At 42.1% G+C, this 24,637-nt stretch overlaps 1 protein-coding gene across 17 annotated transcripts in view; it reads right to left on the bottom strand.

The window, feature by feature from the left end:
* col25a1 (collagen type XXV alpha 1 chain) overlaps positions 1–24,637 on the bottom strand; it is a 456,448-nt gene that overhangs the window by 181,386 nt on the left and 250,425 nt on the right. For all 17 annotated transcript variants that reach the window (XR_001322145.2, XR_006760436.1, XR_006760437.1 and 14 more), the window contains exons 5-8: positions 12,464–12,490; positions 11,035–11,061; positions 2,089–2,160; positions 1,354–1,470 (exon numbers count right to left, since the gene is read on the bottom strand). Coding sequence is in view for 13 of the 17 variants with exons in the window: in XM_045701252.1 (XP_045557208.1) it covers positions 1,354–1,470; positions 2,089–2,160; positions 11,035–11,061; positions 12,464–12,490 (243 nt within the window). In the remaining 4 variants the exon portion in view is untranslated. The remainder of the gene's footprint in view (positions 1–1,353; positions 1,471–2,088; positions 2,161–11,034; positions 11,062–12,463; positions 12,491–24,637) is intronic.

Genomic DNA, 24,637 nt, shown 5'->3' with positions numbered 1-24,637 from the left:
GTTAAGAACACATTCCTATTTACAAGGACAGTCTACTTCTTCCTCCCCAACAAGGATTTGAACCCCAGTCTCCCGCATGCTCCGCATTCTGTAGTACAGACATGGCCTGCTCTCCCTTATGTAAGGAATTAACCACTTTCCCATGTTTACTACAGTATGTATTGTAGACTGCACAGTAGCCTAATAAACAAATAAATACATTTCGTTAATAAAATAATGATAAAAAAATACTCTTTAAAAATGCAGATGTTGATTTAGTTATGGATCCATAACGAATTACTATGGGAATAAATATCCCTGATTTACAGAAATATTGGAAAAAAGTTGTCTAATGAAGGCAAACAATATAGAATCCTCCAAGCCTGTAGCCTACTCCCAACTGTCATGTTGCACATCGCCATATTTTCCAATCCATCCTAACGGAAACCCTAAGGGTTTCGTATTTTGTTTTTCTCTGAATAGAAACACCATAATATTAATCAAATTAATTAAGCCAAATTTCTTAAAATCAATCCCGTATACTATGTTATTACAAAAAAGGTTTTAAATTCTCTGGTAATGCCAATACGGAATGCTACCAAATGCTTCTCAGAGATGCCCTCTGGTGGTCAAACTAGCAATAACTTGCAGTAACAGAAAAAATGGCTGAGAATTAAATGACGTGCTACAGAATGCTGCGGCAGCATGTGAAAAATGCTAATTTCGGTCACATGACTTGAATGGGATTTGTGCCACAAATGCTAAAATATTATTATTTGGAAACAGTGCCAGGGATACTAAACCAAAGCATGGATTACTGTCATGCCTTGCCCATAGACTGCTTACAGGGAAAGGAAAACAAAATGTAAGTCTGTAATTTTGGTGAACTATCCCTTTAAAGATATGTCAATTTCATATTTAAGACCAACCAAAAGCTGATCTTAGTGGCAAGGCAGTTGGTTATGGTATCGCTTTTGCCAGCAGGAGCACAGTAGCCTAATCAGTAGCCTATCACCAATGTTTTATTAAAATATCAACTTTTGGAGCAGCAAAACAGTCAACATTTATATTGGATAATTTTTTGTACAGCTTCTGTGAAAGATTTGTACTCATTATGTGCGATGCCCATTGAATAAAACATGTCAGTGACTGTAGAAAGCCCGTTTAGAAACATGAAGTTGTTAATAAAAAGACTGCTTATAGTTTTTCGTTCATAATTCGGTTTTAAAAATGCATCTTCTACTTTCCTCTGATATACGGGCAATCAGAAGCAATTTAGTTTGTGTTACATTCATTAAAGGGGTTTCCCCTTTGTGCCATTTCCCAGGCCAAGGACTATACTGTACCCATACAAACATAGAATACTGTACTCACCGGCAGACCTTGCACTCCCCGGGGCCCATCCTTGCCTGTGTCCCCTGGTGGCCCTCGGGGGCCAGGGGGACCTGGGGGTCCAGGAGGCCCTGGTGGACCTGCCGAACCCTGATCTCCCTGTAGAGCAATGCAACAAGTCAAATCATTACATTAAATGGCTTCAAACTTTTAGATAAATAATGAAGACATCAGTAGAGCAATCATTAGAAATAACAGTGAAATTAGTAATCGGTTGGGCATGGAAAACCTCCATAGGGAACATGAAGGGGAGTTTTCAACTCTTACTTTAGTGTCTCAGATGTTAAGTTAATAACACTGGAGTAGGACTTTAGAAATTAATTAATTAATTTACTAACATTTTCTAACTGGTCTATATCTGAAATGTTGTTTAAAATAATTGCTACTTGGAGTATTCCCAATTAGAATTTCCCAGTTTAATTAACAAATTTGTCTACACTAAGCTTTGACAAACAGAAATAGTAAGTGTTAGATTTTCATTAAGATGAATCTAACACATTCTGCAAATTCATTCTTTAGTTACAAGTGGCAATGTATGAAGATCATTACTAAATGTATGCTTTGAGAATTTCCTCTAAGATGACAGAATGGGCAGCAGTGTGCTTCTGATAGGTCCAACTAAAGGCTGGCATGCAAACTGAGGAATGAACAAGGAGAAGTTGTCAGGTGATAAACCCGTTCGGAGGAAAGATAAAGACGAGCAAGGACAGCCACTACCTTAATAAGCCGCCGCTTTATGAGCTGCTGGTCAGCAGAAAGAAAGCCATGATTGATCTTAGGGAAGACCATCTGAGCGAGCAGGTGTGTGAGGTCAAGAAGTCGAAGGTCAGAGGTAAGTGAGGTTGGAGGAGGATGAGGTCCCAGAAGAAAAACAGGAAGGAGGCAAAGGGCAAAAAATAGATTTGATTAGACGTTGCGTCACAAGACCCAACTAAGCACCTTCATAAATGGGGAGAAATCCACACTTTTCCACCACAGTGGCTTTGGAAGTCTGTACTTCATTTTGGAGCCAGAGCACATAATTACCACCTCAGGGATGCTGGGATGCCACACAGGGCTCGCAGATCCTGGAAAAATGGGAACTCCTCTGCGGAGGCGCTGACATCATCACAGTAGTGCTCAGTGCCAAGCCAGACCCTCGGAGGTGCACACACAGAGAGCTGCAAGGTTGACCTTCTGAAGGTCCATTTTTTAGGCTGTGTTTTTTAAGTTGGGCAAGTATCTAATTTTGCCACTTTGGTTTATTGTTTAATGTTCCTTGCTAAGTTCCTTCCATTCATTCAGCATCAATGGACATTAGCCAGACCATTTCTTGGATTGAAAAATTACAATTCTGGTCGTAATCAACTACACATTACTGGGTTATAAAAAGCTACCTTGGATTTCAATGGGGCCCTGGCATTTTGCATGAAAAAGAAACCCCTCGGGTAAAAGACTTTGTGGCACTGAGTGGACAATTATGGCCCTGATTAACTACTGTGCCTGGCCCTGGTTTGTCATTGGGGCAAGCAGTAAAGGCTCGACAGTGATGCATTCATTCTCAGTGTGTGTCATCCAGGGGTCAGACTGAGCAGCTAGGCCACACCAACAAACCTTGACAGTCAGGATCTGATTGCTGTACAAAGCAGCCAGTGTAGGGAGACCAGGCAATCCCTAAAAGGACATACAGCACAAGATTGCTCAACACAGACAAATCATAGAGAGCTCCAGACACACAATCAAAGTTATGAAAACATCCATAACAGCGGAGTAGTCAAGCTATCTGTTCCATATTTCATTGACTTCAACAAGCCATGAAAAAGTTAATGGCTTTAATTGTTTTGTCTCCCCAATATTTTTTCTTATGTAATAATGGACTTAAATGTTTCATTTCAGGTGCAGTTAATACAGGTAATGAGTGGAGAACAGGAGGGCTTCTTAAAGAAAAACGAACAGGTCTGTGAGAGCCGGAATTCTTACTGGTTGGTAGGTGATCAAATACTTATGTCATGTAATAAAATGCAAATTAATTACTTAAAAATCATACAATGTGATTTTCTGGATTTTTGTTTTAGATTCCGTCTCTCACAGTTGAAGTGTACCTATGATAAAAACTACAGACCTCTACATGCTTTGTAAGTCGGAAAACCTGCAAAATCGGCAGTGTATCAAATACTTCTTCTCCCCACTGTATATAATCACTTGATTCCAAATGTACGCAAAGGGTTCAATGTGGCTTGTTTCTCTTTCTCTAGTTGGATCAGTAACACACCTAGACATAGGTTGAGAATGCCAGCAAAGCAAAAAATTACATTGTTAAGAGTGTTCGTATCGAAGGGGAAAAAATACTTTCTGTGGAAATTCAATCAAATATTCAAACCAAATTGCTTTGCTTCATAACAGCTCTGATACAATCTTGAAAAGTGAACAATGAAGATATGACACATGCTTCACTTGTGCTGCCTCTTTGGGCTAGAGTATGTTAGATTCATGAACGATTCGATACATTTGCCGGGAGACAGTGGGACTTAGCATTGATCCCCCACCTTTTACGAGATGCCAGAGGTCTGTGTAAGCTCTCATTATACACTGCTGACTTGGCCAGAGTCTAGCACCGTCAAGCTCACTGACACTGTCTGTGTGTTCAAGCCAAGTCTCCTTCTTGTGGGAAAATAAATTATCATCTGACTTTAGAGTCAGCCAAAAACGGCAATTTTCTTCAATGCATCAAATCCACTCACATTAGATGTGGGACAGTGCACTCGCCACATTGTACTGTGGCTGCATTCATGGATATGGGTGACAATGGTAATGACTTTGGTGGTTGACTGATAATCCCAACCATTTGCTAATCACTTTTTGTATTTCTCTCTGAATAGGATATTGAATATTTGTTCGCTTTAGCAATCTCACTGGAATAAAGACCTCCTCCATTCCTGTCATTATTGAAAGAGATTGTCATAATATCTCACATCTCAAAATAGGACTACTTAATGTTAGATCCCTGTACTTCCAAGGCAGTCATATTCAATGAACTAATCATGTCTCCGGACCTACGCATTGCCACGGTCATACCCTGGATCTAGTTTGGTCCCATGGAATAAATATTGTGGATCAGAATGTTTTTTCTCATAATCCTGGACTATCAGACCACAATTTTATTATTTTTGAAATCGGAACAAATAATCTGCTCAGACCCCAACCTAGGATTCTCAAAAGCCATGCTATAAATTCTCGGACAAACCAAAGATTCCACACTCACAACCAAGGACGTCTGAGTACAAAAATCAGGATCTCAATGTAACCTTGCATAATACCCTAGATGCAGTCACACCTCTGAAAACAAAAAACATTTGTCTCAAGAAATTAACTCCCTCGTATACAGAAAATACCCGAGCCCTGAAGCAAGCTTCCAGAAAATTGGAAAGGAAATGGCCCTCCACCAACCTGAAAGTCTTCCGACTAGCTTGGAAAGACAGGACCATGCAGTATCGAAGAGCCCTCACTGCTGCTCGATTAGTCTACTTTTTCAACCTGATTGAGGAGAATAAAAACAAACCGAAATGTATTTTTGAAATTGTCGCAAAGCTAACTAAAAAGCAACATTCCCCAAGTGAGGATGGCCTTCACCTCAGCAGTGATGAATTCATTAACTTCTTCGCCGAAAAGATCATGATCGTTAGAAAGCAAATTACCACAAATGATTTATCCAAAACTCAGTTGTCCTGAGTCTGCACACAACTGCCAGGACTTAGGATCAATGGAGACACTCAAGTTTTTTAATCCTCTATCTCTAGGCACATTCCTGAAAATAGCCTCAACAACTTCCAGCTGTCTACTGGAAGCAAATTATGGACTCCTCTCTTGAATCTGTGTATTTCTCCAAAACTTAGTTGTCCTGAGTCTGCACAGAACTGCCAGGACCTAGGATCAATGGAGACACTCAAGTTTTTTAATCCTGTATCTCTTGACACATTCCCGAAAATAGCCTCAACACCTTCCAGCTGTCTACTGGATCCTATCCCAACTAAACTACTGAAAAAACTCATTCCTGTGCTTGGCCCTTCTATGTTGAACATAATAAACATCTCCCTATCCTCCGGATGTGTACCAAACTCACTAAAAGTGGAAGTAATAAAGTCTCTCCTGAAAAAGCCAAACCTTGACCCAATTTGTTTTTTAACTAATCGGCCTATATCGAATCTCCCATTCCTCTCAATTTAAAACAAAATAGCTGTTGCGGAGCAACTCACTACCTTCTTGAAGACCAATAATGAATACGAAATGCTCCAGTATGGTTTTAAACCCCATCATAGTACTGAGACTGCACTCATGAAGTTGATAAATTACCTTTTAATAGCATCAGACCAAGGCTCTGCATCTGTCCTTATGCTCCTAGATCCTAGTGACACTTTTGACACCATTGATCACCACATTCTTTTGGAGAGATTGGAAACCCTAACTGGTCTACATTGACAAGTTATTTTCTGGTTTAAATCGTATATGTTGGAAAGATATCAGTTCATCTCTGTGGATGGTTTGTCCTCTGACAAAACAATGGTACTTGTTGGTGTTCCTCAAGGTTCCATTTTAGGACCACTATTGTTTTCACTAAATATTCTATTTTTTGGTGATGTCATTCAGAAACACAATGTCAACTTTCACTGCTATTCGGACAACACACTGTACATTTCTATGAAACATGGTGATGCCCCAAAATTGCCTACCCTTGAAGCCTGTGTTTCAGACATAAGGAAGTGGATGCTGGCAAATGTTTTACTTTTAAACTTGGACAAAACAGAGATGCTAGTTCTAGGTCCCAAGAAACAAATATATCTGCTGTTTGATCTGGCAATTCATCTTGATGGTTGTACAGTCATCTCAAATAAAACTGTGAAGGACCTCGGCATTACTATGGACACTTATCTCTCTTTTGACGAACATATCAAGAATATTTCAAGGGCAGCTTTTTTCTATCTTCATAGCATTGCAAAAATCTGAAACTTTTTGTCAAAAAATTATGCAGAAAAGTTCATCCATGCTTTTGTCACTTCAAGATTAGACTACTGCAATGCTGTACTCTCCGGCTACCCGGATAAAGCACTAAATAAACTTCAGTTAGTGCTAAATACGGCTGCAAAAATCTTGACTAGAAACTCAAAAATCGATCATACTACTCCAGTGCTAATCTCCCAACAATGGCTTCTTGTTAAGGCTAGGGCTGATTTCAAGGTTTAATTGCTAACCATTACATGGACTTGTTCCTACCTATCTCTCCGATTTGGTCCTACTGTGCATACCTACACGTATGCCATGGTCACAAGACGCAGGCCTCTATATACTGACCCTATTACTGGGGCTGAGTCACTGATGCCCCGGTATCCAAATAGCAACTCCAGTGTAGATGTGGCTTTGTTTTGTAGGTTACTGTCCTGCTGAAAGGTGATTTCCTTTCCCAGTGTCTGGTGTAAAGCAGACTGTAGAAGGTTTTCCTCTAGGATTTTTACAGTGCTTAGAACCATCCCATTTCTTTTGATCCTGAAACACTCCCCAGTATCCATCATGGTATAGGTATGATTAACATCAGCAAATACTGGGGAGTGTTTCAGGATAAAAATAAACGGGATGGTTCTAAGCACTGTCAAAATCCTAGAGGAAAACCTTTCAGCAGGACAATAACCTACCTATAACCTAACCTATAACCAAATCTATGCTGGAGTTGCTTACCAAGAAGACAGTGAATGTTCCTGAGTGGCCAAGTTACAGTTTTGACGTAAATCTGCTTGAAAATATATGGCAGGTGTCACGTCTACTCCCGCTCCCCCTCTCTGGCACTCGATGTCACCAGTTTATTCATTATTACGCACACCTGCCACCATCGTTATGCGCACCTGCGCTTCATGAGACTCACCTGGACTCCATCACTTTCCTGATTGCCTCCCCTATATCTCTCACTCCCTTTGGTTCTTTCCCTAGGCGTTATAGTGCTTTCCTGTTTCTTGTTTTGTTCAATGTTCCGTTATTTATTACATTTCCACCCTGTACTTGCTTTCTGACTCCTAGCGTACACGTTACAGAATAACGCCTCTCCAAAGGGAAGCAACAGGGGATTACTGGGGACGTCGGGTCCAAGTGTCGATGCCTCAGCTGGCTCGTCAGGCTTCCATGCCTCAGCTGGCTCGACAGGTTCTCAAGCCGCGGTTGGCTCGTCAGGCTCCCACGCTTCAGCCGGCTCGTCTGGCTCCCACGCCTCTTCCGGCTCTACAGGCTCCTTCGCCTCAGCCGGCTCTACAGGCTCCCTCGCCTCAGCCGGCTCTACAGGTTCACGTGCCTCAGCAGAAGCGACCGGCCCGCTCCTGGTCCTCGGGACCGTCCCTCCGTCCCTCCCACCATCGTTATGTGCACCTGCGCTTCATGTGACTCACCTGGACTCCATCACCTTCCTGATTGCCTCCCCTATATCTGTCACTCCCTTTGGTTCTTTCCCCAGGTGTTATTGACTCTGTTTCATGTCTGTATGCTTTTTGTGTTTCTTGTTTTGTACTATGTTCTATTTATTACATTTGCACTCCCTGTTCTTGCTTCCTGATTCCCAGCGTACACTTTACAGCAAGACTTTAAAATTGCTGTCTAGCCCCAACAAACTGACAGAGCTTGAGCTCTTATAGATTTACAGAAGAAGACTCACAGCTGTCAAAGGTGTTTCTAACTTGGGGAGCTGAATACTTATATTTTAGTTATTTAATTTGTTTTAATCTTTGACATTACAGAGTATTTTGTGTAGATTATTGACTAAATCGATTTTAATCCCACTTTGTAACACAATCCAAGAGGTCTGAATATGTTTGCAAGGCACTGTAAGTGGTTATGTGTTGACCTGACCCCTCTGACCCCTTTTACCAGGTGAGTTGACGTAGAATACATTCTCATTTACAGCAACAATCTGAGGAAAGTTACAAAACACTGTAAAAATATATACACTATATATACAAAAGTATGTGGACACCCATTCAAATTAGTGGATTCGGCTATTTCAGCCATACCTGTTACTGACAGTTGTATGAAATTGAGCACATAGCAATGTAATCTCCATAGACAAACATTGGTAGTAGAATGGCCTTACTGAAGAGCTCAGTGACTTTCAAAGTGGCACCGTCATAGGATGCCAGTTCGTCAAATTTCTGCCCTGCTAGAGCTGCCCGGTCAACTGTAAGTGCTGTTATTGTGAAGTGGAAATGTCTAGGAGCAACAACGTCTCAGCCGGGATGTGGTAGGCCACACAAGCTCACAGAACGGGTCTGCCGAGTGCTTAAGCGCGTTAACATTATTTGTCCTCGGTTGCAACACTCACTACCGAGTTTCAAACAGCCTCAGAAAGCAACATCAGCACAATAACTGTTTGTTGGAAACTTCATGAAATGGATTTCCATTTACTGAGCAACCACACACAAGCCTAAGATCACTAGGATGGAAACACCACTCCAGCCGACGCTTGGCATTGCGCACGGTGTTCTTACGCGAACAGTTTTTGTGCTGACATTGCTTCCAGAGGCAGTTTGGAACTCAGTAGTGAGTGTGTTGCAACCGAGGACAGCGGTCCCATTCTGTGCGCTTGTGTGGCCTACAACTTCGCAGCTGAGCCGTTGTTGCTCCTAGACATTTCCACTTCACAATAACAGCACAGTTAACTGGGGCAGCTCTAGCAGGGCAGACATTTGATGAACTAACTCATTGGAAAGGTGGCATCCTATGACTGTGCCACGTTGAAAGTAAAAATATATATTTTTTCTCTATAATACTACTACCACCTAGCAATTTTATGAAGTTGGCTTTAGCTAGCCCAGATAGGTTGCCAATCTCCCACCCTCATAACTAACAAAAAATAAGCCATTTCAGGCTATCAATCTAGTAGCTAGCTTGTCTTATTATCTTAGCTGGCATGTCAGCTGGCAAGGTTGGTAGACTTTAGAAAAGCAAGCAGTAACTAAATAAGACTCAAATTCCTTTCAATCTTTTACCCAGATTTTAGCAGAGATGCAGATAACCATATTTTGTTTCTTTAAAACAAGAACCACCAGTCAGGAGAATACAGACAGCTCAAGAGGTATGCTTCGATTTATATATATTTCTTTTTACATAGAATTAAGCATAATGATTATGGCTCTAGATTGCATTAAAAAGCTGTTTCAGGACTTTGAAAAATGCAAAAATTTCCACCCCCCTAGTAATCCTCATGTACTTTGTGCCCCTCAGATTTTTGGGGTGCTTGACGCTCCTGGATATCATCATAGTCTAAGACCAGAATGAATGTCGACTGAATTATTTGTTTTCTGATATTTAATGAAAGGCATGACCTATTCCTGTAATATAAGCCCATTTTAATTTTTAACATCTTAACTAACTCATCAACATGCTTTTTGAAGGAAAGCCTATCATCAATCCAGAATCCTAGATATTTATAAGCTGAGAAACGATCACTGTGGACACCATCCAATGTATGTATGCATAAATCATCAGATACATTTGTATGTGATTTGCAAAATAACATATACTTGGTTTTACCTGCATTAACTACCAATGTCAGTTCAACAAAGGCTTTCTGCAAGGCAATAAAGCCAGACTGAAGCTTTGAAATAGCCTGGTCAGCTGTGGGGGCAATAGCATACACAATAGTACCATCTGCAACAATACAAGTGAAAGTGACTTTTTTTTTTACAGATAAAACAATATTGTTAACGTAACGAGTAAAAATAACCAGACCAAGAATCAATCACTGTATCAAAGGGTGTCAAAAAAAAAAGATTTAACACCATCAGTAAATACACACTGCGCTCTGTCCGTTAAATCATTTTCAAATCAGCTACACGCCAATTGAAGAAAGCCACTGAATAAGTGATGAGTGATCCACAGTGTCAAAAGCCTTAGAAAGATTTTTTTAAAAGGGCAGCACTGTATTTATTCCTTTCCATACAAGGAATAATGTTGTTTAAATCCATATAGGTAGCAGACATGGTGCTATGACCATGATGAACAGTTATTTTGTGGTTAGAAAAGATCTAAGTTGAGTATTTACCAATAATTCTAAGATTTTAGCTAGGCAAGAGAGTTTGAAAATGTGGCGATAATTATTTAGGTCACACGGGTCACCACCTTTATGAAGGGGGAGTATATGGGCCGCATTCCAGACCCTGTGGATGGAACCAGAAACCACTGTCAGGTTAAACATGTGTTAAAGGACAACTCCATCACTTTTAACATTTGGGTTGTTATTTTGAAGAATTAAGTGATGTCCTACACAGTTTTAGTGTAATTCTATGACTTAATGTCTATTGACTGTTTAGTGATGCGCAACACAGGAAATTGCTTCTCTGTCATGTTTCAAGTTGGCTCCCTGAGATGACTAATACAAAAAATGATGGACAGTCGTTTTCAGCAACCTATTTAACCCGTCTGTAGTTCTGATCATATTGGAACTCCCTGCTACAGTATACAGTATGTTGCTCTTGTTGTCTTTGCAAAAAAAAGCGTTAAAACTATCCTTGGAATCCCATGCAAAAACCATATCCCTGGAATCTCATGCATCTCATATCTTTGGCCCACTACTTCGGCGAGGGAGAAATACAGTCACACAAAGTCACATTCAACAGCCAATCAGAAAATGACAAGAAGGAGCAAACCACATACCCGCGGTCCTTGGTCGCCTTGATCCCCCTGCAAGGGGCAGAAAGAATTTGTCTTGAAATACATGTATCAACCAGACACACACACACACACACACACACACAAACACACACACAGAAGAAAGGAAAAATAATATTGTCAGCCTCAAATATTAATTGTGGTTGTTATCACTTATGATAACACAGACTGACGTGAATAGGGTTGAGGGGAAGGGAGAGTGGGACAGTGATCATTGATCATAGAGTAACATGAATACATGACCAATCTCTTTATACCTCACCACACATTTAAGACGTGCCAACTCTTAGTCAAATTTTTGACTGGCACATCCTCAGACGGTGTACTTTATTCAACTTGGATGGGTGATTTAACACAGTGGCTGTTTCAACATTGAACAGAAATAGGCTGACGTTGAACGAGGCCAAACAAAATGCAAGTGTATCCAATTACCAACTGTCAGTTAGCTACACTAGTGTAAACCTCAACTTTTGAATGACCCATTCTGCATTTCTGTTATTTACTGTACGTGTTGTGCCCTGATCCCATAGGGCGGCGCACATTTGGCTCAGCGTCGTCCGGGTTAGGGGAGGGTTTGGCCGGTGTAGGCCATCATTGTAAATAAGAATTTGTTCTTAACTGACTTGCCTAGTTAAATAAAGGTTAAATAAAAATGATCGACAAACAATTTGTTGATGACGTACATTGAGTTATTAGAGGGGTCTGACTGAACAGCAAGGATTGATAGTAAACAGAACTTTCATTAAACACGAATACCAACAACTGTCAGTTATCTATCTCAAAAAAGGAAATAATATATACGCCCTGTTAGAGCCACACGGATGCTTTGCAATGCCTGCTAGTCGAGTAAGACAGAGGAAAACCAGAGCAGCCTATTTCCATTGTGTGTGAATTAAGCGAGGAACCTCAACCATTTTTATGGTTTTAATGTTCCAAAGCAAGGCGCATGGGTACATATTGGTCCCCAAGTCCAACAGACTTATAAAGATACAGTGTGGTTATTTCTCATGGTTGGCTGCCATTTTATGGAGGGATGTTCAGCGAAGCATTTAAGCACTTCAGTTCGGGCCCTGGTGTTAAGTCATTAAGTCAGTGGATTTGTGAACGATGTGAATATTTAAATATTCACAACTGAGACTTGAGGTAGGTAGGACTTCAATTTTTAATGGGAACTTTAGAATAACATACAAAACTACATTATTTATGGACACATTTGATTAGGGAATAAAGTAAAGTCATACGTTAATGCTTTTGACCCCAACATGTATTGTAAGAAAGGGTGGGAAGCCAAGGAATTTAGATCATGTCCATCCACTGCCAGAGAAATCAAAGAAAGTTAGCCCTTGGAAAGTAATACATTAATTATGCATTGAACATATGAATAAAACATAGCTATAAACATTTGTTTACCTACCTTGTCACCCTGTAGACCAGGAGGACCCTATTGGGCGGAAAAACATTAAATTAAAAAAGTTAAACATTTTATACATATTCATAGCCTTACAAAAATGTACAGCCAAAGCTGCAAACTGAATGCAAAACAAGGCCATGTGCATAAATCTAGCAATATCCAACAAAGTTCTGACAAGTGGTATGGAGAAACTATATATGCTCTTCACAATGGGAACACTTACTTTTTACACAATTGCTTTTGAAAGGTAAGTTCTACATTCCAAAGTCAGTCATTCAATGTATGAAAAGCTCCTGGGAGGGCCCTGTAAAAGGTAACGGGTGAACAATTGTATTTTAAGGCAGGACGCCTTCGTATTGTCAGTAATAGACCAAATGAGGTCACCCAGTGTTTTTCAACCTGTTTTGTTCCAGGAACTGGCATGCTGGGGTTTCCCTCCTTTGAGCACCACATACAGTAAAACTGGCATTTAAACTCTAATAAAATCAGTGTCAGCTCACTAACTGACCAACCGGTCAGCAACATTGTACCTACCGGAGGTTGAGAAACACTGTTCTAATGCAGTCCATGTCATTGATCGTCAGACCATTGGTCAGTGCTTGATTGAGCTTGTGTGGCATAATGGACTAATAGAATAGTCCCAAAATGATAAATCCCACCCATCTGGTGGAAGGCTAGATCAAACACTATAAGTACTTTTAGTGTTTGATCTAGCCTTCCACCAGATGGGTGGGGTTTATAATTTTCAAAAGTATTTGAACCCAGGTCGGCTGACTGTTGTAGTGGAATGCACATGTTGAACATGTTGTTTATATGGCTCAAGACCATTGGTTGAGTTAAAGGATTGATGTGATTTTGTCGTCAAATAAGTATGTTTGTGGTTTAAAAATAAGGCAGCATCAGGAAAATCATGACCAGTGAAATGTTCCATAATACCAAATCATCAAAGCTACATGTTCGCAAGCACTAATGGGTTTTGTCCAGACATGGCAAGAGACCTTCAGCTTAAGTATAAACCTCTGAAAAAATATGACTGGTTGTGCACTGACTGTAATAATCTGTAGATTGATTGTATAGAAATGTTGACCTGTGTTTGTGTATGTGTTCTCACTGGCCCAGAATAGCAAGCCAACAGACACAGACTTTGTGGTGGTACATTGGCACACCAATCGAACATTCTGGAATGAAAGTGATCCAGAGATATTTCAGCAGCCTTTCTCTTGGCAACTGATAATATTGTAACCCAACAGACACCTTCCTAATATTTAGAATATTGAGTTGCACCCCACACCCTTTTGCCCTCATAACGGCCTCAATTCGTCTGGGAATGGACTCTACAAGGTGTCGAAAGCATTCCACAGGGATGCTGGTCCATGTAGACTCCAATACTTCCCACAGTCATGTAAATTCCAATGCCTTTGGGTGGTGGACCATACTTGATACACACGGGAAACTGTACAATCATACCCCGTTCAAAGGCAATGAAATATTTTGTCTTGCCCATTCGCACTCTGAATGGCACACATACACAATCCAGGTCTCAATTGTCTCAAGGCTTTAAAAATCCTTCGTTAACATGTCTCCTCCCCTTTATCTACACTGATTGAAATGAATTTAACAAGTAAGGGATCACAGCTTTCACCTGAATTCACCTGGTCAGTCTATGTCATGGAAAGAGCAGGTGTACTTAATGTTTTGTACACTCAGTGTATTATTATATGTATGGAATTAGTTGTATGAAATTAGTTTCAATATACACTGTCCACATCACCAATGAACTATCATGGTCCAAACATACCAAGACAGTCGTGAAGAGGGCACGACAAAACCTTTTCCCCCTCAGGAGCCTGAAAAGATTTGGCATGGGTCCCCAGATCTTCAAAAGGTTCTACAGTTGCACCATCGAGAGCATCCTGACCAGTTGCATCACCGCCTGGTATGGCAACTGCTCGGCATCTGACCGTAAGGCGCTACAGAGGGTAGTGCGTACGGCCCAGTACATCACTGGGGCCAAACTTCCTGCCATCCAGGACCTATATAATAGGCAGTGTCGGAGGAAAGCCCATAAAATTGTCAGAGACGGCGATTTGGGCCTGGTCTCGGAGAAGCAGTATATCCTTCACGTCTGACTCATAAAAAAAATATTTTTTGTCCAGTTCGAGTTGAGTAATCGCTGTTCTGATATCCAGAAGCTCTTTATGGTCATAAGAGATGGTAGCAGCAACACTATGTACAAAATAAGTTATAAACAATGCAAAAAAAACACACAAAATAACACAGTTGGTTAGGAGCCCATAAAACGGCAGCCATCCACTCCGGCACGATTATAGCACTGTTGTGTATGCTATTGTTCCACAGCTGACCAGGCTATTCCGGAGCTTCAATCTGCATTTATTGCCTTTGTTGAACTGAAATTAGTACTTAATGCAGGTAAAACCAAGTATATGTTATTTTCCAAATCACGAAAACAATGTATCTGATGATTTATGCATATTGAATGGTGCCCTTACAAATATCTAGGCATCTGGATTGATAATAGGCTTTCCATCAAAAAGCATGTTGATGAGTAAGTTATGAAGTTAAGAAATAAAATAGGCTTATTTTAGAGGAACAGGTCATGCCTTTCATTAAATATCAGAATACAAATAATTCAGTTGACATTCATTATGGTCTTAGACTATGGCGATATCGTCTATATGTAATGCAGTTGCCAGTGTATTGAAGCCACTGGACGCAGTTTATGATAGCACACTACATTTTATTATGGGCAACAGTTTCAGCACACATCACTGCACTCTGTATCAGAAGGTAGGCTGGCTCTCTTTGAAGTCTTGTAGATCGATGCATTGCACACTTCTTGTTTATAAAGCCTTATAGTATAAACTACCACGTACCTCACTTTTCTGTTAACTTACAGAATATACAAGCTATCAGACACGGTCTCAAGGATTGAACCCCCTAGAGTCAACGTCCGCGCTCCCGCGGAAATCTAAATAGCATAATAAAAAGATCCCCATAAAAATCTATCAGTTTAAGATAAAGATATCAGTTTTTTTTGCATTGGATGCATCTCAATTCACCGCATCCACTGATGTTGCACTTTCGCATCTGCGGTGAAAGGTGACAGAGCTATGGTGTCAGACCATGAGACATCCGAAAATCGGTCTTCTCACAAAATCGTTGGTAGCGTCTTGACGGTTTAGAATGATAATAATCTATGGAAAGATGAGACTCACGAAGACAATGGTGTTTTCCTTTCTGCTCTAAGACCCCCACAAGCATCTTGGGACTCGTCTGAAGTCGGTAAAGGCGATCTGCCAACTTCTGTCTGTAGCGTCCGAAAAGTTAAGGCAACACACTAATATGACCCCTGTGTGGAAAGGTGAGACGATCATGAACACGTACATGTCTGCATACACGCCAACAGGCCTCGCAAGACTTGTCTGAAGGTCCCCCGGTAACAGTTGAAAAACAATGGAAGTACTGTATACAGTATATGGACACTCTTTAGTGTTACGTTCTGACCAGTAAGGGGTTATTTGTTATTGTAGTTTGGTCAGGATGTGGCAGGGGGTGTTTGTTTTATGTGGTTCGGGGTTTGTTGGGTTATGTTATTATGTAAGAGGGGTGTTTGGTTAGAGTGTTCCGGGGTTTTTGGGCTATGTTCTTGTTAGTTTATTTCTATGTTAGTTCTAGTCTTTCTATGTCTATGTTTAGTTAATGGGGTTGACCTTCAATTGGAAGCAGCTGCTCCTCGTTGCTTCTAATTGAAGGTCTTATTTAAGAGGGGTGTTTTTCCTATGGGATTTGTGGGTAGTTGTCTCCTGTTTTGTGTCTGTGCACCTGACAGGACTGTTTAGTGTCATTCGTTGTTTTGTATACGTGATTTGTTTGTTTTTCCTTCTTTTGATTTAATAAAGAAGATAAGTATACACGTTCCCGCTGCACCTTGGTCCAATCCTTACGACGACCTTTACAGAACTACCCACCACCAAAGGGATCGCCTCCCATGGGAACAGGTGGAGGCAGCCAGGAGAGCGGAAATACGAGAGGCGGAAGAGGACCGGGAACGCTACAGGGGAACACGGCTGGCAAGGAAGCCGGAGAGGCAGCCCCAATAAAAAAATTCGGGGGGGGCACACGGGGAATGTGGCTAAGTCAGGTCGTAGACCTAAGCCAACTCCCCGTGCTTATTATGGGGAGAGTATGGAGAAGAGAGCGCCGGAGTATGCGGAAGTGCGCAAGATCTCGCCCATGTGCACGCACATTCCGGTGCGAGTGATCCCAGCCCCTCGCAAGTGCCGTGCTAGAGTGGGCATCCAGCCTGGAAGGAGGATGCCTCGGCAGCACATCTGGCCACCAGTGCGCCTCCTAGGTCCAGGCTACCCTACGCCTGCTCTACGCACGGCAACCATCAGGCCTCTGCACAGCCCAGTTTTCCCCCTGTGCCAGCACTCCGCTCGTGCAGGGCTGCTATTACCATCCAGCCAGGACGGGTTGTGCAGGAGTTGCGCTCCAGACCTCCAGTGCTTACCCATGGCCCGGTGTATCCAGTTCCTGCTCCTCGCACTAGCCCTGTGATGCGTGTCCCTAGGCTGGCGCTTCCTAAGCCAGCCCCACGCATCAGGCCTTCAGTGCGCAGTCCTCGTCCAGAGCTTCCGGCAAAAGTGCCCTGTCCAGAGTGTCCGGCAAAAGTGCCCTGTCCAGAGTGTCCGGCAACAGTGCCCCATCCAGAGTGTCCGACGACATTGCCCCGTCCAGAGAGTCCGACGACAGTGCCCCGTCCAGAGCTTCCGGCGACAGTGCCCCGTCCAGAGCTTCCGGCGACAGTGCCCCGTAGAGAGACGGCCCACAGTCCGGAGCCAGCAGAGACGGCCCACAGTCCGGAACCGAGAGAGACGGCCCACAGTCCGGAGCCGAGAGAGACGGCCCACATTCCGGAGCCGAGAGAGACGGCCCACAGTCCGGAGCCGAGAGAGACGGCCCACAGTCCGGAGCCGAGAGAGACGGCCCACAGTCCGGAGCCAAGAGAGACGGCCCACAGTCCGGAGCCGAGAGAGACGGACCACAGTCCGGAGCAGAGAGAGACGGCCCACAGTCCGGAGCCGAGAGAGACAGCCTACAGTCCGGAATCGGAGCAGCGAGAGTCGCCCTACAGTCGGGGAATCGGCGCAGCCAGAGTCGCCCTACAGTCCGGAATCGGCGGAGCCAGAGTCGCCCTTCAGCCCGAGGTCTCCAGCGACGCGCATCAGCCCGAGGTCTCCAGCAACGTACATCAGCCCGAGGTCTTCAGCGACGCGCCATAGCCCAGAGACTTCAGGAGGGGTAAAATTTAATAAGTATTTAGCGGGGGTGGACAGGTTAGGTTGGGGAGTAAGGCCGGAGCCTGAGCCACCTCCATAGAAGGTGGGTTGGGGAGGGGGGGTGTAGCACAAGAACCGTCGGTGACAGTGGCCACCCTCCCTTCCCTCCCTTTAGTTGGGGATAATTTTTTGTTTATATTTAGAATTATTGGATTAGATTTTGTTTTAGGTGCATCCAGGGTCTGCATCTTTGGGGGGGGGGGGGTACTGTTACGTTCTGACCAGTAAGGGGTTATTTGTTATTCTAGTTTGGTCAAGACGTGGCAGGGGGTGTTTGTTTTATGTGGTTCGGGGTTTGTTGGGTTATGTTATTATGTAAGAGGGGTGTTTGTTTAGAGTGTTCCGGGGTTTTTGGGCTATGTTCTTGCTAGTTTATTTCTATGTTAGTTCTAGTCTTTCTATGTCTATGTTTAGTTAATGGGGTTGACCTTCAATTGGAAGCAGCTGTTCCTCGTTGCTTCTAATTGAAGGTCTTATTTAAGAGGGGTGTTTTTCCTATGGGATTTGTGGGTAGTTGTCTCCTGTTTTGTGTCTGTGCACCAGACAGGACTGTTTAGTGTCATTCGTTGTTTTGTATACATGATTTGTTTGTTTTTCCTTCTTTTGATTTAATAAAGAAGATGAGTATACACGTTCCCGCTGCACCTTGGTCCAATCCTTACGACGACCGTTACATTTAGTGCCAAAAATAAAGGGTTAAATACATGTAAAAAAATATATACAAATGTTTCCTGATCTTTCTTATATTTCTCAGATATACAGTTTTAGTCGGAAGTTTACATACACTTAAGTTGGAGTCATAAAAACTTGTTTTTCAACCACTCCACAAATTTCTTGTAAACAAACGATAGTTTTGGAAAATCGGTTAGGACATCTACTTTGTGCATGACACAAGTAATTTTTCCAACAATTGTTTACAGACAGATTATTTCACTTAAAATTCACTGTATAACAATTCCAGTGGGTCAGAAGTTTACATACACTAAGTTGACTGTGCCTTTAAACAGCTTTGAAAATTCCAGAAAATTATGTCATGGCTCTAGAAGCTTCTGATAGGCTAATTGACATCATTTGAGTCAATTGGAGGTGCACCTGTGGATGTATTTCAAGGCCTACCTTCAAACTCAGTGCCTCTTTGCTTGACATCATGGGAAAATCAAAAGAAATCAGCCAAGACCTCAGAAACAAAATTGGTTCATCCTTGGGAGCAATTTCCAAACGCCTGAAGGTACCACGTTATTCTGTACAAACAATAGTATGCAAGTAAAAACACCATGGGACCAAGCAGCCGTCATACCGCTCAGGAAGGAGACGCGTTCTGTCTCCTAGAGATGAACGTACTTTGGTGCGAAAAAAGCAAATCAATCCCAGAACAACAGCAAAGGACCTTGTGAAGATGCTGGAAGAAACAGGTACAAAAGTATCTATATCCACAGTAAAACAAGTCCTTAATTGACGTAACCTGAAAGGCCGCTCAGCAAGGAAGAAGCCACTGCTCCAAAACCACCATAAAAAACCCAGAATAAGGTTTGCAACTGCACATGGGGACAAAGATTGTACTTTTGGGAGAAATGTCCTCTGGTCTGATGGAACTGTTTGGCCATAATGCCCATCGTTATGTTTGTAGGATAAAGGGGTAAGCTTGCAAGCTGAAGAACACCATCCCAACCGTGAAGCACGGGGGTGGCAGCATCATGTTGTGGGGGTGCTTTGTTACAGGATGGACTGGTGCACTTCACAAAATAGATGACATCATGAGGTGGAAAATGAAGTGGATATATTGAAGCAACATCTCAAGACATCAGTCAGGAAGTTAAAGTTTGGTCGCAAATGGGTCTTCCAAATGGACATTCATCCCAAGCATACTTCCAAAGTTGTGGCAAAATGGCTTAAGGACAACAAAGTCAAGGTATTGGAGTGGCCATAACAAAGCCCTGACCTCAATCCTATAGAAAATTTGTGGGCAGAACTGAAAAAGTGCATGCGAGCAAGGAGGCCTACAAACTTGACTCAGTTACACCAGCTCTGTCAGGAGGAATGGGCCAAAATTCACCCAACTTACTGTGAGAAGCTTGTGGAAGGCTACCCGAAACGTTTGACCCAAGTTTAACAATTTAAAGGCAATGCTACCAAATACTAATTGAGTGTATGTAAACTTCTGACCCACTGGGAATGTGATGAAAGAAATAAAAGCTGAAATAAATCATTCTCTCTGCTATTATTCTGACATTTCACATTTTTTAAATAAAGTGGTGATCCTAACTGACCTAAGACAGGGAATTTTTACTAGGATTAAATGTCAGGAATTGTGAAAAACGTATTTTTAATGTATTTAATGTATTTTAATGTAAGGTGTGTGTAAACCTCCGACTTCAACTGTAGGACAGACACTTCAAAACAACTCACTTTAGATGAATTTTTTTTTTGATGAATTTTTCATTTTCATTCAGATTTTCTAGCAATGCTAACGCAGCATGTGCATCCATTCGTCTTGGTCTTCTTGCCATTGTAAATTACGCACACTTTCAGTGTGTCCTCCAAGTAGGCCAGAGTAGACTGATAAGACTTCTTGGATTTGGTGGACTGATATAATTAGAATAGATAAATACAATTCACAATTAATGATAACATAGTTACGTGACGTGTGCGATCATACACGTTGTTTACCTAGCTAGGTTCGTTGTTTACCTAGCTAGCTAGCTACATGTCATAAGCTAAAGTGTACAACACCTTTTGAATATGGCCGGTGTCAGTAAACGTCGGCAAAAAAGTGTAATGAAATTGTTGCCAGCAGAGCTGGTTAGGCTGTTTTCATGTTATCCAGGGGTAAACAAATCATCAAGTGTGTGCTCTGAACGCTCCGAGAGCGAAACAAGATGGGTGGGGTTAAGTGAACGATGCTGAATGCGTGTAGAAAAAGAGGAGCTCTAGACGAGATACCAAAATATTCAAAGGCCTTTTTCTCAAAAGTGAGTTTACAAGTTTATCAACTTTCAAAGCAGAATTACTTTCCCATTGTTCCTAAAAAAATGCAGTGTATGATATACCATTTTGTAGCTGTGAGTCTCTACTTTTATCCAATGTAAAAAACACAATTTCAAATGTTGCTACATAAGACCAAATCCAGGTGGTGAGTCATATTTATTTTTATTTCATTTATTTATTTAACCTTTATTTAACTAGGCACTGACAGTCACTCAATTAGCCCATTGAAAATGTCCCTTAGGGCACCCAAAATGGTTAGGGCCTGATCTGACTGCATATGTACACTTAGAAAAAAAGGGTTCCAAAAGGGTTCTTCGGCTGTCCCCATAGGGTTCCAGTTAGAAAACCTTTTAGGTTCCAAGTAGAACCATTTTGGGTTTCATTCTTTTACATTCTTTTACATGACCTCAAGTACTCATTAACTCTGTCTTTAATGCTTTTTCGGGTTGCATGAGTCATGGACAGAAACTTCTGAGACACAGTATTAATGATGAACACCCGGAGGTTCACTGGTAATCCACATATGCCTCGGGATCCATTCCAGTTGGTATTCTGTGCCCACTCGTGGTATCTCTCTTCGGTTACACATGCTTGGAATAGTAGAACAGCATAACGGTCCAGATGGCCCTTGCAGTGCCTGGTGAGCAGTTGGTCAAGTTCTGTTGTCAGAAGAGGAATGGAAATGTCAGGGTGCCGACGACCTGACGAACTCGCCAGGTATATTGACTCTGCCTGTCGGAAGTGCAGTTCCAGAGCTCAAAGATGTGCCTGGCATGGATTGTGACTCCATCTCGTTCCTCGCCCTCTTCAACGTATCATTCTCCGCCTGACTCTCCACCAATGTCGCCTGGCTCTGGACCAATGCATCAACTGTTGCCCGTATCTCTGCCCTCAGATAATGTTTCGCTTTCTGCTGGTCTGCCTTTAATGACTCAATCTCGGTGAGAGAAATGGTAGATCAGTTAAGAATTAAAAGTGACTCCAACACACAAATGCTGCATACACATTTTAAGAATCGAGCAAAACTAACCGCTTTCTTGGCAACCATGCATTTTTTCGGTGCGGCCCGTTGTCCAGCCCTTTGTTCACTGATCTCCATGGATTTGTTGTCGGCATGGTTGTATGGTCTGCAAAAACACAATCACGTTTGTTGTCCTTAAGCCATTTTTCCACAACTTTGGAGGTATGCTTGGGGTCATTGTCCATTTGGAACCAAGCTTTTAACTTCCTGACTGATGTCTTGAGATGTTGCTTCAATATATCCACATAGTTTTCCTGCCTCATGATGCCATCTATTTTGTGAAGTGCACCCCCACACCACCACCCCGTGCTTCACGGTTGGGATGTTGTTCTTCGGCTTGCAAGCATACCCCCTTTTCCTCCAAACATAACAATGGTCATTATGGCCAAACAGTTCTATTTTTGTTTCATCAGACCAGAGGATATTTCTCCAAAAAGTACGATCTTTGTCCCCATGTGCAGTTGCAAACCATAGACTGGCTTTTTTATGGTGGTTTTGGAGCAGTGGCATCTGTCTTGCTGAGCGGCCTTTCAGTTTATGTCGATATAGGACTCGTTTTACTGTGAATATAGATACTTTTGTACCTGTTTCCTCCAGTATCTTCACAAGGTCCTTTGCTGTTGTTCTGTGATTGATTTCCACTTTTTGCACGAAAGTACGTTCATCTCTAGGAGACAGAACGCTTCTTCTTCCTGAGCGGTATGATGGCTGCGTGGTCCCATGGTGTTTATACTTGCGTACTATTGTTTGTACAGATGAATGTGGTACCTTCAGGCGTTTGGAATTTGCTCCCAAGGATGAACCAGACTTGTGGAGGTCTACAATTCTTTTTCTGAGGTCTTGGCTGATTTCTTTTGATTTTCCCATGATGTCAAGCAAAGAGGCACTGAGTTTGAAGGTAGGCCTTGAAATACATCCACAGGTACACCTCCAATTGACTCAAATGATGTCAATTAGCCTATCAGAAGCTTCTAAAGCCATGACATCATTTTCTGGAATTTTCAAAGCTGTTTAAAGGCACAGTCAACTTAGTGTATGTAAACTTCTGACCCACTGGAATTGTGATACAGTGAAACTGTCTGTAAATAATTGTTGGAAAAATGACTTGATTCATGCACAAAGTAGATGTCCTAACAGACTTGCCAAAAATATAGTTCGTTTACAAGAAATGTATGGAGTGGTTGAAAAACGAGTTTTAATGACTCCAACCTAAGTGTATGTAAACTTCCAACTTCAACTGTACATATGAAATGAGTAAAGCAGAAAGAAAACATTATTAAAGTGAGTAGTGTTAACTAGTAATTCCATGTCTATGTTCAGTATATAGGGCAGCTGCCTCTATGGTGCAGGGTTGAGTGGTAGTCGCATTTGAGATCAAATTTTTCATATGAGGCGACAGCTTTTACATTATTTAATGGAATTTTCATACATATTCTTACTGTTTATAAATGGAAGTACTTTATGTATACTATATATACAAAAGTATGTGGACACCCCTTCAAATTAGTGTATTCGGCTATTTCAGCCACAGCCGTTGCTGATAGGTGTATAAAATCGAGCACAGAGCCATGCAATCTTCATAGACAAACATTGATAGTAGAATGGCCTTACTGAAGAGCTCAGTGACTTTCAACGAGGCACTGTCATAGGATGCCACCAACAAAGGCTCAGCCTCGAAGTGGTAGGCCACACAAGCTCACAGAAAGGGGCCACTGAGTGCTGACAGTCCGACTGACAAATCTGGGTTTGGCAGATGCCAGGAGAATGCTACCTGCCCGAATGCATAGTGCCAACTATAAAGTTTGGTGGAGGAGGAATATTGGTCTGGGACAGTTTTTCATGGCTTGGGCTAGGCCCCTTAGAAATCTTAACGCTACAGCATACAATGACATTCTAGACAATTCTGTGCAGGGCCTTCCCTAAACAGTTTGGGAAAGGCCCTTGCCTGTTTCAGCATTACAATACCCCTGTGCACAAAGCGAGGTCCATACAGAAATTATTTTTCGAGATCGTTGTGGAAGAACTTGACTGGCCTGCACAGAGCCCTGACCTCAACCCCATCGAACAAGCCAGGCCTATTCGCCCAACATCAGTGCCCAACCTCTATCGCTCTTGTGGCTGAATGGAAGCAAGTCCCCGCAGCAATGTTCCAACATCTAGTGAAAAGAATAGTCCACCACCCAAAGGACATCCAGCCAACTTGACACAACTGTGGGAAACATTGGAGTAAACATGGGCCAGCATCCCTGTGGAATGCTTTCGACACCATGTAGAGTCCATGCCCCGACGAATTGTGGCTGTTCTGAGGGCAAAAGGGGGGTGCATCTCAATATTAGGAAGGTGCTCCTAATGTTTTGTACACTCATTAAAGTAGCCAAAAGTTTAGTATTTGGTCCAATTTACCTTGCACACAATTACTACATCAAGAATGTCACTCTAAACTTGTTGCATTTGCAGTTTGCATTTGCAACTAGATTTGGTTGTGTTTTGGATTATGTTCTGCCCTATAGAAACTATTGTCATTTCATATGAAACATTGGTCTCAAATCCAAAATGCTGGAATATAGAGCCACATTTAAAATGTTAGCTTCACTGTCCACATACATACGGATACGGTGTTAACTGTATACAATTATGTAGACTCAGCCATATCATCCTGAGCTATTAGAGATGGCAAGTGGCGCAGAGACTTTTTCAGGTCTGTAAAGTGTTATATTAAGGTTGTCCATTCCATACTAATCAAATGGTTGAACTGCGTGATGGTGTCAAAGTCGATATTAAATCATTTGCTGAAAAACAACAGCTGCT

The sequence above is a fragment of the Salmo salar genome, chromosome ssa18 (assembly GCF_905237065.1).
Source record: "Salmo salar chromosome ssa18, Ssal_v3.1, whole genome shotgun sequence".
NCBI lineage: Eukaryota > Metazoa > Chordata > Actinopteri > Salmoniformes > Salmonidae > Salmo > Salmo salar.
Note: the sequence above shows the minus strand (reverse complement) of the source record. Positions and strands in the feature narration are given on the sequence as shown.